Source organism: Apteryx rowi, unplaced genomic scaffold, assembly GCF_003343035.1.
Source record: "Apteryx rowi isolate R43461 unplaced genomic scaffold, aptRow1 scaffold_608, whole genome shotgun sequence".
Taxonomy (NCBI): Eukaryota; Metazoa; Chordata; class Aves; order Apterygiformes; family Apterygidae; genus Apteryx; species Apteryx rowi.
Window position 1 is genome coordinate 70056 of NW_020450881.1, and position 18140 is coordinate 88195.

The 18140-nt window shown below is 40.4% G+C and overlaps 1 protein-coding gene across 4 annotated transcripts in view; it reads right to left on the reverse strand.

Annotated features, from left to right (window-relative positions):
• The window catches only part of SEPT7 (septin 7), an 86763-nt gene extending 69124 nt beyond the window's left edge, over nt 1-17639 (reverse strand). Inside the window, exons 1-2 of one of the 4 annotated variants that reach the window (XM_026083538.1) lie at nt 17384-17639; nt 1339-1343 (exon numbers count right to left, since the gene is read on the reverse strand). In XM_026083538.1, the coding sequence (XP_025939323.1) occupies nt 1339-1343; nt 17384-17387 (9 nt within the window). In that variant the 5' untranslated portion in view covers nt 17388-17639. Of the gene's footprint in view, nt 1-1338; nt 1344-3709; nt 3715-12921; nt 12924-17383 lie in introns of all 4 variants that reach the window. The other 3 variants (XM_026083539.1, XM_026083540.1, XM_026083541.1) reach the window with 3 other exon arrangements.
• Between the last annotated feature and the right edge of the window lie 501 nt (nt 17640-18140).

Genomic DNA, 18140 nt, shown 5'->3' on the forward strand with positions numbered 1-18140 from the left:
TGACAGGACGCGAGGCAACGGGCACAAACTGAAACACAGACACTTCCATCTGAACATGAGGAAATACTTTTTCACTGTGAGGGTGACAGCGCACTGGAACAGGCTGCCCAGAGAGGTTGTGGAGTCTCCTTCTCTGGAGATATTCAAAACGCGCCTGGATGCAATCCTGTGCAATGTGCTCTAGGTGACCCTGCTTGAGCAGGGGGGGTTGGACTAGATGATCTCCAGAGGTCCCTTCCAACCTCAACAGTTCTGTGGTTCTGTAGCCAGGATTTCAGAAGTCCAAAAAGTCTGTTTCACTTTTCCAATCTATTACTACAACTATGTGCAAGAAATACAATCTGTCACATTCTAAAATCCTAAACAGGAGCCAATGCTTCAGGCAGATTACCTGACATGCAAGCAGGTGCTCTTTAAGATATTAAAGAGTTCCTCAACAGGGCAAGTCCTTCACACGTTAAGAATATGCAATTGCTATTCATTTTATCAGGTACAAAATAGCTAATCATATTCAGACACTCCTTACAGTTCTACTTGTCAACCAGCTGCATCTTTTAATACCTACATGCCTTTTAAAGTAGGTCTTTTTACCAGAAACAGCTCGCCCCCCTCATTAGTTTTCAGTAATACTTTTGCTTAAAAGATTGTTTTGAAATGTAATTGTTGTTTTAAGTTATTTTTCTTTCTCTTCCCCTCCCCTTTACACATACTTCACATTTAGCATAGTTTACTAAGAACTTTAAAAATGTTGACTATGAAATGTTAAATAACAGACAACAACTTTTTTCTTTGTTAAGCAGGTCTACAACATATTTACGTCTATAATTTGATTTTAGTTAATGAAATATAAATGTTAAAAATCAGAAAGATGTATAAAGTGTCATACTTGGCATCAATGCTGCATTTAACATTAGCGTTTATGCCCTACCAATAGGAAACAGCCTTTTAAAAAACTGCAATCAGTTACTAGATGCAGATTTCTGGTATGACAATACTGATTGAAACTGAAACTTCTGATTTTTAAAAGGTCGAATTTGTTCACAAGCTTCCTACTTCTAAATAGACTGATGTGAATTAGGAATTAAGTTTCTTAAAATCCTACAGCAGCCTTTAAAAGTTACTTTCTCTTTTGAAGTATTGACTTCTACTCTACAGATCATTGTGCCAGGTGAGATATCACGTTTCTAATACTTAACAATAGCTTCTCCTTGGCTTTTACACCTGCCTGATTTTCACCTGGCTGCTACCTAAGCTCAGTTGCAGTTCAGCTACCAAAAGCTTAATGTTTCTTTTAGTCCCACAGTAATTGTAGTATGGCTATAAGGAAATAATACTTACAGCTACTTTGTAAACAACATATTTCCATCATTTCCAGTGTTGAATACATGGGTAGAACATATCCAAAAGTAGTCCAGTAAAGACGATGAATTTGAATCATTGCAGCAATGAACCCACGCAGGTACAGCAGCAATCCAGAAAGAAAAAAGAGGTGGCAGTGAGGAGAGAAAGAGGGAAAGGAAAAGTTACTTACATTGATCAACAAAGTTGCCCACAATATTTTTAATCTAGTATGCTTGGTATACAGTGTTTAATGCAGCATTGATTTATTGTCTTGTACATGACAGCTTCATTTCACGATGATACACAATATGACCTTCATGCCATTTAATGACCAATAGTTATTCAATATTTCTTTTTATTCTAGTTGTTCAGTGAGCTTTTGTTTACCATTCATTTACCATCCAAATCTGCAACATATTTAAAGGTATTTATTTTCTTCTGAAGTGTTCACCAGAACATGTAATCTCATTCCACCACGCTTCTGCACATTATTCTTATTTTACAGTGGAAAGGGCACAAAAATGAAAGATCTCATCACTGTAAATGTCTCCCAGAGGATTTTTTTTATTTTTGTATCACTTTATCACTGTTCAATGAACAGTGCTAATTCATTTCATTTGCAAAACTGAGAATTAAAGTACTGCTGCAGATTTTGGTATAGCTGTCTCATTTGAGCAACCAAAAAGTAAATAACAAATTAGGAGCACAAGGTAAGTGTCTGTTCAGTGTCACCTAAGTTCGTGGATAACAGGGGACCCACAACTAGTTCTCCAACATGGCACTTACATACTTTAACCACAAAACCATATCACAAAGACCCTTTAAACTTATTTCTCACTACAAATCATCCAATGCAAGGATTTTGCTATACTGATACAAAAAACAAACAAACAAAAAAATCCACACACACTCAACACCACGTTCTAAGCCAGCAATCAGCGGTGCTCCTGAGCCCTCGTATCAGTTCTTTCAATAAGTCCCATACTCCCAGAGCCTTTTTTTTCTTTGAGAAAATTTACGCTGTGATGGAGTCTTCCACAGTTCAAAGTGGCAACGAGATCCTTTTCTCCTTTACTAACTAGTAGGATATAAGACTTTTCTCTGCACAACCCTTCTTATTTCATATTAGTACCCAGAACCATAACAATCCAGCACATTTGGTACTTTGCTGCTTCACTCCTCTGAGGAGATGAAAAAGTAAAGCACTGCTGATTGGTTCCAATCCTCTTCTCTCTGCCCTGCTGAAACAAGGAGGCAGCACAAAATGCTCCATACAGCTGTGGGAAGGAGGCCAGATGCACATGCAGCAGAACTGGGACAAGCCGTACAGGCTGGGATACAAACTACTACTGCAGATACCACAGCAGTATGAATGCCCAAAGATTTTGTACCTTATGCATTACGGTATTACTGTCATTTAGCACATTGCTCATCAGTACTTTCAACTTTGCAGGAACAGGGTAATGTTGTCAAGCAAAGAAAACTTCTGCACCACCTAGTAGGGAGGAGGGCCTGCATCCCTTTGATGGCGTGCTCCTTTCCCCCCCCACTGACGTGCTCTCTCTCCCCCTCAACCTGACCTCCCTGTAGTACTGCTTCCCTCTTACAAGTGAAGCGCTTCACTCCTTTCGCAACAAACCCCAGTGGAAACCAGTGACTGAACAGCCATTATCCAGTAAGAACAGCCACACAGGTCAGATCAGAGCTCCTGCCTTCAACAGGGGCCAACAACATATGTCTGAGGGAGTGTTTAAAATTGAGTAAACAGATAGTAGTACTCTACAAGCCACCAAAAATTTACCTTTCAGGCATCTCCTAAGATGGGAGTATTTTTGCACTTAAACAGCATTTGATTAATTCCTCTTCCATGAACCCGGACGCTCTCTCCTTAGTGCCATGTAAATTAAGTATCCACAAAAAGCCTTTGGCAAGGACTCCCTCTGATTACCTACACATTGTTAAAAGGAGGAGTTCCACATTTCAAAATCACCACCTGTTAGCTTAATTGGTGCATGGTACAGCCCATGTTGGAAAAGAGGCTTAAGAGTAGGGCATAATTCATTGCCAAGAAACCATTTCATGCCTCTGATCACCCTTTTTGCTCTTCTGTAAACCTTTTCTAGTTCTACAATCTTCTGGAGATGCAAGGATAAGAACTATACACCAAGAGGCAAACAAGTCATGGATCTATATAGTAGCATTGTGTTGTTATTTCTTGTCCTTGGCTCCTTTCTTAGTAACTCCCAAAATACAGTTTGTTTTTCTGACCACTGAGTACTGAGTTTCCATGGAACTATATCACAGGCCCAAGATCTTGTTCTTGAGCTGTAACAGAATTTCACAGCTTATTAGTGTACAGAATTAGAGCAGCTCCTTACACTGCCATGTATGTGTCACTTTACATTCACCTACACTGCATTTGAACTATCATTTTGTATTAGGCTTCTAATGTTTTTCTACAAGTCCTCACAATTGTCCATCACCTCTACTACTCTGAATAACTTGGCACAAACAACTGGAAGTCATACAAGCAATTATAATTTTGGCATTAGCTGACTTCTTCTGCATCCACTTTGTTCACTCAATGCTATCTTAATATAGGTAACCCCCAAGCAAAATGTCAAATCCCACATAAACCAGCAGCAGAGCTGGTACTTTAGATCCATCATCTGAACTGATGATTAAAAGCCAACAGCAAGCTGTTATACCTATGCAAATGAGTGAAAGAAAGGAGGCACTATCAATGGCTTTCCAAGAAATTTTTAGGAAGAATACTGACATCCAGAAATCCTCATTTCCTAGTGTTCCATCAAGTCTGCTTGCCACTTCTGCTGCTGTCCAGTCATTGTAATTTACAGCTCTCTTATTCATCTATGCCAACTGTGTCCAGGAACAATAAATCTAAATCAAATCTCAACCTAAATCATCTGGGCCAAAAGATGACTGTTTCTTTCTCAGATTGTGGACCTGATGCCAACAGCAGATGCTATCCTCTTAACAACAGGAGATGCAACTCCAAGACAGGCTCCCAGCAGCAAACCTGAAAACCATTTTATGGCTTTCCTGCACGCAACCTGAGAGCTCAGCTCACAGGCTACATGGCAAAGTGCACTTTCTGTGCACTGGCAGTAACTGGCAGTTTGTTACAAGATGTTATGGAAACTTTTAAAGGATTTATGACTTAGGCAAATTAGGGGCAAGTATTCACGAAGGCCACTGGAGAGAAAAAAAGACAAAACAAAACAAAAAAACCCTTTGACACTAGGTGAGTCACTGTCCATTGCAAACAAAGTTTCTCCTTTAAATAGAGGTTTTGGAGCTTCCTAGTCAAATTTATTCTAAAAACATGGAATGCAATACATTTTTTCCTAGTCTCATTCTAGGTTCCATCATTTTAAAAATTCTTGAGAAGCATTAGAGATTAACTAAGACTATTGACAACTGATCACACTATAAGCAACATAAAACAGTCTTAGAAACAACAGTTAGTCTGTTAGGCATATGATAGCAATGGTACCTGTCATCAACAAAGCAAACAAAAGCTCATCATTTTAACTTATCTTGCACATGTTTGGGAACAGGGAGCACATTCTGAACATGATGCTTTTTCCAAAGTTTATATTGCCATACAGTCAATTTGTTCTTGTAAGATACAGGGCAAGTTTCCTTTATACACAGTTTATTTTGAAAAGATCTCAGAGCTTCCAAAACATAAGATTTTGCACCTGCTGTAACACTGCTTTCAATAAAGCTCCTAACAGCTTCTTTTTTCTAGAACTTTTAACTAATTTCTGCATATTCTTTAGCCGCATTCTATTCAATTTCCTACCATCACACCACAAATAAGATAATTTGGTATAAAACTAGAAGTTTTACTAAAAGACTACTCTATAAACATAAAGCACTTGTATTTCCTTAAGAAAACATTTTTCTTCTTTTAAAATAGTGTTAGTTGTTTAAAGTCTCCACAACAGTTCCTAGAAGGCTCTAAAATCTGCTGGAAGGCCTGGGATTTGCCTTATCAACATCTTCAAAATCTTTACAAGCTTTCCAATGTTGAAAAAGTTTGCATTTTTTCTAGTTTTCAACATGAAGGCAATATATAAAACATACAGTTAATATATATCCCCATCTTGTCCTGCCACATCCCAGAAGCAGACAGCAACTGCACGTTTTGCAATTGACAGTTTTCGTTACTATGTTCTTAAAATAGGGGCCTTATATAGCCCTTTTTAGTGTAATAATGCTGCTACAAGCCACAAGATCTTTCTAATGTACCTCAACCTTATTTTTACAAACATTGATATACTCCATCCACATTAAAAAAAAAAAAAAAAGTGTGGAGATAATAGTACAAAAGGAAAACCCACCAGCTCTAGCTATTACAATTAAACTTATGCCAAGCATCTACAAACATGTTTTTCCTTTCACTATTCAAAGTAAAGTAAAAACATCTGCCGATTCAATAAGGTCCATTTTAATCTGCATGGCAGAAGTCTAGCACTGCTGGAAAGGAAATCAACACTTTTATTCTCACAAATAGGCGTCAACTGCAGACAGCAGAAGCCCATTAAAAGCCTTCCTTTATAGCAAGGTAACTTGTCTTGCTTACATTTGAAAAAAATTAAAACAATTCTCAAAAACAATCCCCTCCAACAAAATCCTTTCAATGTGCAACCACTATTAAGAAATCAGGATCTCTTTCAGTCTCTAGGAGTAAGCTGATTAAGTCAATAATCAATAAATTTGATCCATTGAATGCAGTTTCAGCCCTGCTCTTCATCAAAAGATCACTGGGTACAGTGACTGAATAGGTATCAGTCTAGAGTTAGCTTTAGAGCTCTCTCACTTTTCCTGTGCCAGACACTATCATCTACAGTTTATTAACAGATAGTGCTGAAACACCTGTAATTTCTAAGAGTAAAAGGATTCTGCCAGAAGGATTTGTCACTGCAAAAGATCAGAAAGAAGAGACAGCATAATCTAACTGTTGAGCTATGGGGCAGTCTGTCCATAAGGAAAATGGAAAAGTCTGAAGAAAAGCTAAGGGAATGTAACAGCACATCAGTAAACTTTAGTTTGCCTGTTAAAACAAACAAAAAACCCTGTCAACCTTCGGAGCCCATGTACAATATGCAAGTGCATTCATGAGCAAACTATAAACAGATTGCAGTAGCTAAAGTGAATATAGACAGTGCTGCAACTCTTGGAATTGCCAAACAAGTGCAAGAAAGCAGACAACTACAGAAAAATGAACTCATGTAACTATTTAGAAAAACAAAACTAATTATACATTGGTGAAAAAAAGAATGTTGCCAAACCACACAAAACCAGCCTGTAAAACTACAGAGTACAAAATTAAAATAAGTTCTTCTACACCTGATGATTCTACGAAATATTCAGGCCAGCCACCCATACTGATAGTTTTCATGCAATACTTCATCCTTCACTAGAATTCACTAGACAGAACTAGTTCCTAGAAGAAAAAGTAAGCTTTTTCTGTGCGTGTTTATAGTAATACTTTGCTACCACCATTGCCTATTTAACTTAAGATTCTAAAAGAATAAAGAAACCGTCAAACTCAAAGGCATTTGCTTACTAGTTAGCAGATACTGTAAAACATTCATGCTTTTATCAATGATTTTTCGATGCTCCAGTGCGCAACAGATTTAGATAGTACACAGATGTCAGTACAGTTTTAAGCTTCTTGCTCTTGATGTGCATTTTTCCACTTTCTCCTGCAAGCAGACTAAGGTCTATTTTTAAAAACACAGAATATTGACACACAAAACATCACAGACTAGCAACTTGCATCTAGAATTAAGGATAACTAAAATGACAATTCTAAATTAAATTTGACAATAAAGTGACTGATTATCTTCTGCTCCATAAAGCAGGGTAGTCAAAAAGAACACAGCAAGAAAAGGACACAGAAGACAGGGAAGCCTACAGAAAAGGACCATCAAAACGGGAACCCGGGGAGCCAGCAGGAACAACAGTGGCAGACCAAGCATCAAATCACATGTCACATGGTATATCTATCACCACTGTTTTATCCTTCCTTCTTCCTCTTCAGCTATGTTATCACTGAATAGTTATTCTGATGCAAAAACTGATCCAAGGGTTGAAGATGAAAGATGCAAAGGAAAAATACTTTGAAACAAAGATCTATGAATGATGCTTCTGCATAAAAACTCCAGTAAAAAAATCTGTATTCAGCTTCATATTGACATTGCCATTGTGTATTTAGTTTGTGCAAGTTTCTCAAAGAAGAGATGTAAATAAAAATGAAAAAAAAATCCAAAAACCGGTGGGAACTTTCAGGCAATTTTACCTCACACTACTATCAACTTCTTAAACCCATAATTTAGTTGATTTCATAGAAGAATCCTTTTTAAGAAAACAGAAATTCTCCACAAAGTTAGTACCTCAACTTGAAGAGCATTTCAAAGCCCTTGTTTGGCCCTGGAAACATAGGGGAAAGATGCAACAAACCATAATGTTACCCTTAAGAAATACATTATGGTACCATAATGTATACAAAATTGTATCAGTTCTGTTCCTTCACCATTTACCTTTAATGTAAGTCACCAGTGAACATTTTTCAGTTCCTCAGGTTCATATATGCCAAGTAATACCACACTTACTTCCAAATTTGCATACAGATTGATCAGTTAACAAAGACTCAGCAGATGGTGGTAAGCCTGGTTTATAGGTTTAGACTTTTTTTTTTAAAAAAAGGATCAATTCCCTCCCTCCCCCACACCAGACCTCTGGGTAGAGTATCAGCAGCAGCAAGGATGTGTTACAGCTGCCTAAACACAGGAGTGAATTTTTCAAGAGTAACAGATTCTTGCAATCCAACTGCTAGTATCTGGACTGAGGTATTTAGAAAAGGCATTTGCAGATGTTTACTCTGTGCCCACTTCTGTGCGTATACAAGGCTTAGAACAGAAGTAAACTGACTAGTAGTGTACGCTGTTCTAACTGAAAAGCTATAAAGTTGACGCACAATAGAAAAAATAGTATTGTTGCATTCTTTGCTCTAATTGACTACTATCAGATCTATTACAAGTTCTTGGACATGTAGCTGCAGAAAAGCTAATGGGAGTTCAAAAGTACTCCACTACCTTCAAAATACTCTCTGAAGTATGTCCCCTTAGAACTGGGAGAAGAAGGCACAATAGCTCACCTCTGGTGTTTCTGTTAACATGAAAAATTCTCATTTAAAATAGCTTGGAAGAGCAGGTTTCACACACACTCACAAAAGTCTACTTTACATTTTTGTACAGTGGATACAACTCATTCCCATATGGAAGCCATCTGTTTTTCTGTATTTTCTCTTATTTTCCTATACTAGTTTCCATACTGAATACCTCAAGTTCTGACTTACAGAAGCCCTCAGCACTTCAGGTTTCACCAAGGAAGACACTTTGAGCTAAAACTTCTGAGAGATGTGTCCCTGTCACTTTTCCTTTCAGGTTTATTATATTTTTGCACTGTGGCAAAATAGCACCTCAGAAAAGTGAAAAACTGATTTTTTCGTGAAAGCACTGATCCTTTTGTCTCAGTCAAGCAATTTCTTTGGCAAGCAAACATATACCACAAGAATATCTTACAATTAATAAGATGTTACCAGCCAATCATTCAAAAAATATATATATATATATTTTTTTTGAGAAGGGCATAGTAATAACAGTCTGTAGTTCAAAGTTAAACTACTGGTTTTTCTAATCACTTGAAGCAGGTTAAACGTTTTTCAAGAGCATTAATTTCTCCCCACAAGAGCACCCTTTAATGACACTAAAAGACAGAAGTCACACTTATAAACTGAATTTCCAGGATACTCTGAAATCGTGTTTATGCCCCTTGTAGAAGAAGTATTGAAGCATCAAGCTCTGAGGAAAAGTAGTTAAGGATAATTATTAAATTAATAATATTTAGAGGATTTTACATATATTACAACAGTGAGGTGAAAGGACATTTCCATAACTACTTCCGCACTGCCTGAAGAGTTCTATATTTACAATACAAAAAATAAGAGAACAAAAAGATGAAAAAAGTGACTCAGCTGCTACTTTAAAGCATGATGCTAATTAATCAAAACCCTCAATTTGTTAAACTTAGATGCCATCAAATTTTGAAGCACAGCTGGTTGTCTGCATTGTTTTTAGACTGTCTTTATTTTTAAGCTGGAGAGATACCACAGAAAGATGGTTCCTGTTATAATTACTGTGTAGGAAAGACAGTAAGTAAAACGTAGTTGCCATCAAGATCTCATACCATTGTAACCATATGGTAAACAATCTTATACAAAAGAATGGTCCATACCGATAACAAAATTTATCATCCAGGTTTAATATCAGACAATTGCAACATATGATTGGTATAATTACCATTCATCTGTAAGATAAATTGGCAGTTAGAAACCCTAAGTTTTTACATCATTTATTCCGTGTGCAAGAATTCATTTTTAAGTTGGCAATTCCTGCACACATTTTTTCAAGGAGGAAGACAATCCATTCAACCGCATACAAAATACCAGCAGCCTGGTTGCTTTAGATGGCAAAGCTGAAGATTGTGAGAACTAAAGCCACTACTCTAAAAGGAAGCATTCTGGTGACCCAAAGTACCAAATTTGTACATTTGTCAACTTTCTTCCCCCTCCACACACTTTCCAAGTACTTTTATTTTTGGCATTAAGAACAAAGCTGGCTGCGAAAAGCAGGCTGAAAAGGCAAGATCTAATGCCAAATCTCACTCCTCAGAGGCTGGGCTGCATTATATGGTCAAATATGTATACCAGCATATCAGCTGCTCTTCATGTTTAACCATGCCAAATGATTTTGAGTTAACTCCCCTTTGGCTGACACGCAGAAGTACTTGATGGCCAAGATTCACAAGTAGGAACACATTAAGAAGAAAACCAGGATCACTCTTGCTATCACAGTGACAAAGAACTGAACATAATACTGAAAAAAAGAGTCACCATTACCTAAGGGAGTACTGGATGTCTTGCAGGCATACTGTTGGCCAAGAAGCCAGAGACACAAAGCTAGGGTCAAGTGAAATTCATTCAGCATCCAGATTTGCAGGCACTCACTAGACATTTCTTTGGAGAAGCTGGACCTTAATCACTTTCAAAGTCTTCTCCAAAATCAATTCTTGCCATACATGTGGACAAACAACATGTCAGTGCCCTTTCCTTACTAAGATATTAGGACTCAAATAACTTGATCTGTGTAGACTACTTAATATTATTTATTATAATTTTGAATTCGCTTGCTGAAAATTTAAACTGTTAAAAGAATTCAGAACACAACAAATCTAACAGGACGTCTATGAAAGGGCTTTAAAACACCTACAAAGGAACAAACACAAACCAACTCGAAAATTAACTATCTAAATTTAAAGAAAACACTAGTAAGGAACAACTCCCTGCTGAAATTCCTGGTTTACCTTGCCAAATTTTTATAGGATGGAGGCTTACCATCCCCACCTTTTCCTCCTTCAGGGCATCTAGTCTTCAGTATTGCCTTAAAGTATTACAAGTTCAAAACATTTTTCCTTTAACTGATTAAAAAGGAGATTCCTATATGTTCTCCCACATTTCACAACATCGGTAAGAGGACCGAACCACCATTTCCTCCGTTTTTTGCCCTTGTCCCTTTAAGATCTTGTTCCCCATTGCTTCTGTTACTTACAAACTGCAGGTTCCTCTCACTGCTCTGAAAATTCGCAGGTTTGCAGATGCCCATGGAATCCCAAATAGCCGCCCTGAAGGTCAACACTTGGCACAGCTGAACTGTAGATGTCCATGAACTTCAGTAAATAGCACAGCAGCAGTTCACAGACTATTCTCCTTTGGAAGTTTTCCCTCAACTAAGTGCTAAAAAATTAAAAACACTAAACAAGGCAATAGTTTGTCCCCCTTTTACTTGTGATCAAGAGATTTCTCAAACTTTGATTTCACACCATTTGGCAAACTCCCCAAATACGAGACTAATTTAATCTTGAATCCCTTGTTTTGGTACTGTACCTTTAGTAACTCTTAATTAGGAAGGGCCATTTGTCTGGTTGGGTTTTTGTCTGTCTGTTTGGGGGGGGGGGGGCAGGGGGATAAATAAATTAATCAAGGTGGGTTTCTTGGCCTTGTTCTACTTCGGAAATTTTTAATGTCCCAAACTTAAAACCATTCAGTTACATTTCAGCCAGCATCTGGAACTCAAATCTTGAACATTATATTCCAGGTTTTACATTCTTGTTTTTAAAAGCTACAATGAGTATTGAAAAGACTGTACATCTGGGGGGGGAGGAGGGGAAACTTTGCTGTCAGAAAGCTTCCAGAAGAATTATAATTTCTGTAGCAGCAGCTGTTTAATACTTCAGGATTGCTTTGTTTTTCCACAAGAAGTCAGCTAATGTCTTAATTTAATTCATCAGAATTAAAATCTGGTCTTGACTATAAGACCCTCTGCACAGCAAGATTTCTGCAGCCATCATTTGTCAGAGCTTTAGTTTTGCACATCACTGAAGAAAGCCCTAATATTAGTATTAGTACTACTACAAATCTGTTAAGTATTGGTGGACCAACAGAGAATAAGAAGCAAGTCAACTCAACCATTCAGTGTTTGAGGATCAAATGATACGGTGCCCAAAACAAAAGCTGGTAAGACTTGCTCTCACTTGTTTATCCTCAACTATGTCACCAATTCAGTATTGGGGGAAGAGTACTACCTTCTTAACCACAAGCATCATTTCCTCCAACTGGAGAGGGTTTTCCTCTTTCCCTATCTTAACCTCTGGTAGGGTGGAAATAAACAGACAAGTTGTGCAACCAGATTAACTACCACGTATTTCTGCTGCCTGGGGCATGCTTCCACAGCTCTCGGCCTATGCTAGGATTCAGCAGAGAAAAACAGGGGAAAGTGTTAAGGTGGGAACAGAAAGTTAAGCTAGCTTCTCTTAAGCAGCAGTGCTAGCTTATACCACTCTAAAACGGGCACTAAACTAAGGGTGCGCTTAGCTGTCTACTGCCAAAATGGCTTGTCCATATTCCATTTCTTCCCCACTGCACACTTCCTTTTTTATGCCAACGCTTCTGTGATCCCACAATAAGAAAGGTTCAGGAAGCTCAAATGATAGGGGAAAACAAAACAAAACAAAAAAATCTGGAAAACCAAACAGTTAACTCCTGCCAGGTGAGCTCCATGATCTGGCACACCACGGGGTCAGACAGGCATGACTGCGAGGGCAGGGGAAGCAGCAGAAGTGCCTCTTTTCAAGCAGCTGATCAAGAGAGCTGCACAGCAAAGTGGTAACAAGAAACTGTGTCACAGGAGTAAGCTTGGGTTTCCCTCGTATCTGTTCTGGTGACCATACACAGCCAGGGAATAAGCAAGATTAGCCCACAGTCCAGCTGAAAATACCCTACCCCAACTTACTGGAAGAACAAACTCATCCAGTTCATTCCAGGTATATGAACACTAGAGGTAATGCAAAGAGAGAAACATCCAGCCAGGACAGTATTTTTCAGCTGCAGTCCACATACTAGTGTATATAGTATACTTGTGATTTCACAGCTTACACTAAAGGTACTGAAGAAAGGGGAAAAATAAAAAATAAAAAGCAGAGGATCCTATTTGAAAGTATTAGTGGGTACACTAAAACTTCCTGTAAACTGTGAGAGATAATTATTCCACGTAGAAGAACCAACCTAATATGTTCCAATCAGCCAACCCTGGAAAAGATTTAAACTCTATGTTAACATTACCTTAAATATGCTTGCCAACTCTGACCATCTCACTGTTTTTTTTTTTTTTTTCTTTTTTTTTTTTTTTTAAGTTTAACTTTAATCATTATATAAGTATTATTTTAATGCAGGAAATATAAAAAGAGGTAACACTTAATACATTTATCTTCTAATAAACTGCTTGTCCATAATCTAGTGACAACCACTGGTAACAATACCAACATTCATGCCAGCTTAAATTTTTCTCAGTGTCAACTGCAGAGACCTACAGTGCTTCTTCAAACAAATGTCACAGCAGAAATTCTGCCATCAGTAATTTCATCTGTCTTTCTGTTGCAATTATATTACTGTATGACAGACTGATTTCTACATACAATAAGACTACCTTGATTGGAATTTGATAAAATACTACTCTGTATCTCAACACTCTGGTAATCACCAACATTGTTAAAGAGCATGCGTTATAACTAGTTCGCATTTCTCATTTCTGGTCACTGTTCTTGTCAGGCTTTAACCGAAAACACTGAAAAAAGCTTAGCTTGTGATATCTTCTCTCTCTCAAGAACATGCTTCTAGACCACTATCACCCCTTGGGGTTTGTTTCTTTTTTTTTTTTTTCCTCCCTTCTCTTCTTTCTTCAAATAAATGACAGAAGAGCCTGAAGTCAGATTCCATTCTTCCCTCCCCGTTTCAGGTCTCACATCTCTTGTGATTGTGATGCCATCTTTCCATTTACAAACTTTAAAAACGCTGACACTAAAACTAGGTGCTGCATCTTAATATCGAGCCTCCTAAAGCTGTGGGGGTCGGGGAAGGCAGAAATCTCCCTAATGCATTAATCTTTCCTCCCCCTGCTTGTAAGTCCTAGTACTTCATTATCTATTCATCTATGTTGTGCAGGTTAAAAAAAAAAAAATTCTTTTCAGTGTAAAATGGAAAGTCAAAATATTTAAATCTTTAAGTGTAATTCTCAGTGTTGACAAAAAATGTAGTCTTTTTTTTTTTTAATCTTCTACGCTACTGAGAAACAACTCAATTTATGTTTTGGTTGCTTAAAATTATTAGCATCTGAAGATAAAATATATCCTCTGACATCCACAGTCTTACTGTTCTGTAATATTGTTTCCAAAATTATTGGCAAACACATTATGAACTATCATCTCTTTAAATGCTGGTCATCTGGCATAAAAGCGGCAATATAAAGAGCAATTTGTAAGTACGATACAGCATTGGAGCCAGTGAAGAACAACTTCTCCTTAGATGGCTTTTAAAAATGGCTGCAATGCAATGTACTGATCTATGCAACAGCATCTGGCCTGGGATCTGGATACTGAAATCAGCTCGAGATCCATGGATTTTTGGAAGAAGTGCAGAAAAGCGCTGATGCACAAAAAGCGGAAATAAGATTAAGTAGCTTTTTCAGAAAGGAAGTCTAGGACATACATCAGAGCAAGGTTTAGTCAGACACACCTTTCACATACCTCTAGCTCAAACTCTGTCAAGAGAAAAGTGGATACATGTTGTTTTCTAACATGCTTACAAGCCTGCTTGTTACTTTTCTATTTTTAATGTAACACAAAGTGTCATAACTTACAGTAGCCTCACAGCCATGCTCTTTCAATGCAGCAAACACCAGGGTGGCTACATTAAACTACAGCAGAAGGCAAAACCACAAGTTACAGAAGTAACTAATGAGTTGCTTCTTTCTAAATAAAAATAATTTAAAAAACACTTTACCTATAAAAAGCTACTTGATAGATGACATTATAGAGTTATCCTGACACAATGATTAAACTAAGGAACTGGAAAAAAAAAATCTGGCTTGACTCACCACTGATACACATGTAATTCTCTCTCACAAGGTGAGCAAGAAGTCATTGGTTTCTATGAACTGAGTTTCTAGCCCTTACAATTGAGAAATATCTTTACCTCACTTATGTCACCATCCCCACCTCTATAATACATCTGTTCTGTAAACATTAGCTCCAAGACTCTCAAACCCTCTTTAAGAATAATTAGTGTTTGCCTACAGTTTAACACTACCAGAATTTGAATTACTAATTTAAACAAGACTTAACTAAACTACTTAAATGGTGACTAAATGCCATTCTAATTACAGAGAACACATTTGCAATTAACTAGCTTATTTCAGGAGTTAGAGAACCAAGTCACAGAAAACAGAACATCGCTCATACATACACATCTCTGGTCTAGACAGGTTAAGTGAACAGTCTGGCAATAAATTAAAGCTAAAAATGTATGTCAGAATATAGTTCGAGTAAAACACTCTCCTACACACTTCTCCAAGGAAAATTTTCCTTCATTGACTTAGTTATAAAACGCAACGGCTACAGATTCAAAACCTCATTTTAAACACAATTTGCTGTCTTTATAATTTCAGTATGGACAAGGCAGTAAATGACCTTTAAAACAAGTCTTTTTGAAACCTGCTTTCCTAAGTAGAATTTATATTTATTAGGCGTTGCTGTTCATGTGTCAGCTAAAAAAAAAAATGCAGTCATCTATAGCCAGAGGGAAATAATGCTCTTATGCTCAAAAGTCATCAAAGATGCTAGTAATCTCACAGAAACAAACAATACAAAACATTATAAACTAAGTGGATATCAAGTTAAAGATGTTTAACACTACACAGAAATACAATTTTTCCCCACTTTCCTAATGTTTGAGCAGGTAAGAACTTCAAGATACACATAGACAGAATTTATAAAGAAGAAATATTTTACAATAACACTAGTTTGATATCTCAATGAAAGTTGCAATCAGCAAATAAGTTAGCACCTAGTACCAAAGGGTCACCACTACAAAAATCTTGCACAGAAGATATGGTATACCTTTTAGTTTAGATATACAGAAGTGGCCCATCTAACTTTCCAAGGAGCTGAGCCTGCACATACACATAGGCTGACATATTCTTGGTTTCAGTATTAATACAGATCTTAAGTACTTCTACATATGGAAGCATTTCTTTCATTGAACTTAACCTAAAACCAGTGTCAATCAGAGGGAGATTTTAAGGGGCAAAAAAGAAATATTCAGAGAATGGATATTTCTGACAGCCTGCTGCTCACTTCTCTTTCATCGGCAGGAAGTGGAATGCAAACTGCATGCACAAGATTCTTGAATGATGCATTTTACAGAAATCACATTTGTATGTAACTGGCTTAGTGTAATCTCAACCTCATAGTAAGATAACTTTTAGCTGCTTTTTCTAAAGTTGCCAGCTAAAATTTTCTGCGTATAGGCATACCTTTTCTCAGCCCCATTCCTTTTCTTTTTTTTTTTTTGGGGGGGGGGGCGGACGACGACACGACGGATTTGTTAAATGAGGGAGGTTTGCATAAATTAGTTATAAAGCATTTAAGAGAGATTTCCGGGGAGGGGCGGGAGGGGGAGAGGACACATGCACTTATGAGCCCTTTTTTTTCTTTCGCGGCACGGCGCGGCGCGGGGGGGGTTGCGCGGGCGCGGCCCTGGCGCCGCTCCCCGCCCGCCGCGCAACGCGCAAACCCCCAGCCGCGCCGCAACGCTAACACACACACACACAATAAATAAATAAAAATAAAAATGAGGGGCTTCGCGGCTCGCAGCGCGGAGGGAAAACCCGCTGCCGTTTCTTCAGGCATCTCACGCTGCCAAACGCGCATCCATCCACACGCGCCACACACACAACCCCCCCCCTTTCCTCCTTCTCCTCCCAGCGCTGTGATTTCAATCCCACCCGCCCCTCTCCTGCATATTTCAAGGCTGCTTTAATTCCTGCAGCAAATTCCTCCCTCCCAAATTTGGGCGCAAAATGAGAAAAGGGGAGGAGGGATGGAGGGGTGGTGGTGGGAAGAGGAGAAAAAAGAGAGAAAAGAAATATCTCTGGCATTTTCGCTTTCTCTCTCCCAAGCTAAAATTAATACATTATACAATTTCGGCGAGGCAGGAAGTGAGAGGGGGGAGAAGAGGAGCCGAAAACGGCGGCCGGGGGGCCGGAGCCAGCTCCGCGGAGGAGGAAGGCGGAGGGCGGCGATCCGGGAGATGGGGCTGGGGGGCCCCGCGGTGGGGCCGCGGCTCCGCCCGGCAGCCGGGTCCCGGCCGCCGCCGAGTGGGCTCCGGGCCGCGGCCGCTGCCCCCCCGGAGCGGCGACGCCTCCGCCCCCGGCCCTCCGCGCCCATCATGGAGCCCCCGCGCCGCGGCTGGAGGAGCCGCCGCCACCGCTGCCTCCCTCCCGCCCGCCTCCAACTGTCACAACCGCCGCTGCTCGGCCCCGGGCTGGAGACTCACCCATGGCGCCGGCGCTGCTGTGGCGGCCGCCGCCGACGCTCCGTTCCGTCTCGCTGCCCTGCCTCAGCCGCGGCGGCCCGGCCTGGCCCGCGCTGCCCCCTCGGCGCCTCCCGCCGCTGCCACCGCCTCTCCAACGCCCTCCGCGCCGATCCCGCCCAGCGGCCGCCGGCCTCTCCCGCAGCGCCTACGCGCGCCCGCGCTGCCGGACGGACCTAGCGGCTCCGCTCCGCCGCCGCCTCCTCCCCGCGCCGCACACGCTCGCGCGGCCCTGCCCGCCTCCCCAGCGCGCAGCGGCTTCCGGCTCGGCCCCTGCGCCCGGCGCGGCGCTCGCAAGCCGCCCGCTGCCTTTCCCACGTCTCCCCCCCTCCCCCACCGCTCCCCGAGCGGACTGCGGTGGTTGCTTCCTCCCTCCCTCCCTCCGCCACGCCGCGCGTGTCAGAGAATAAGAGGCCGCTCGGCGGCCATCTTGGAACTGGGCAGGCTCAGCCATGGGAAAGCCCCGCCGCCCCCGCGGGGCTTGCCCGAATCAAAAATGGCCGCCAGATTTGAAGGGCTGAGCGAGGCTGTTACACCCCCTCTCTCCCCCCCCACTTCCCCTTCGGGCTATTCTCGGAGAGCCGTTAGTCTGTGCGTGGCTTGCAGCGCCCAACGAGCACCGCGGCGCCGCGCGCTCCCCCCCGCCCGCCCGCTTACGCAGTTGGCGTAGAGGAACCCGCGGGGCAGCGGCTGGAAAGCGAAGGGGCTCGGAGCCGCTGGG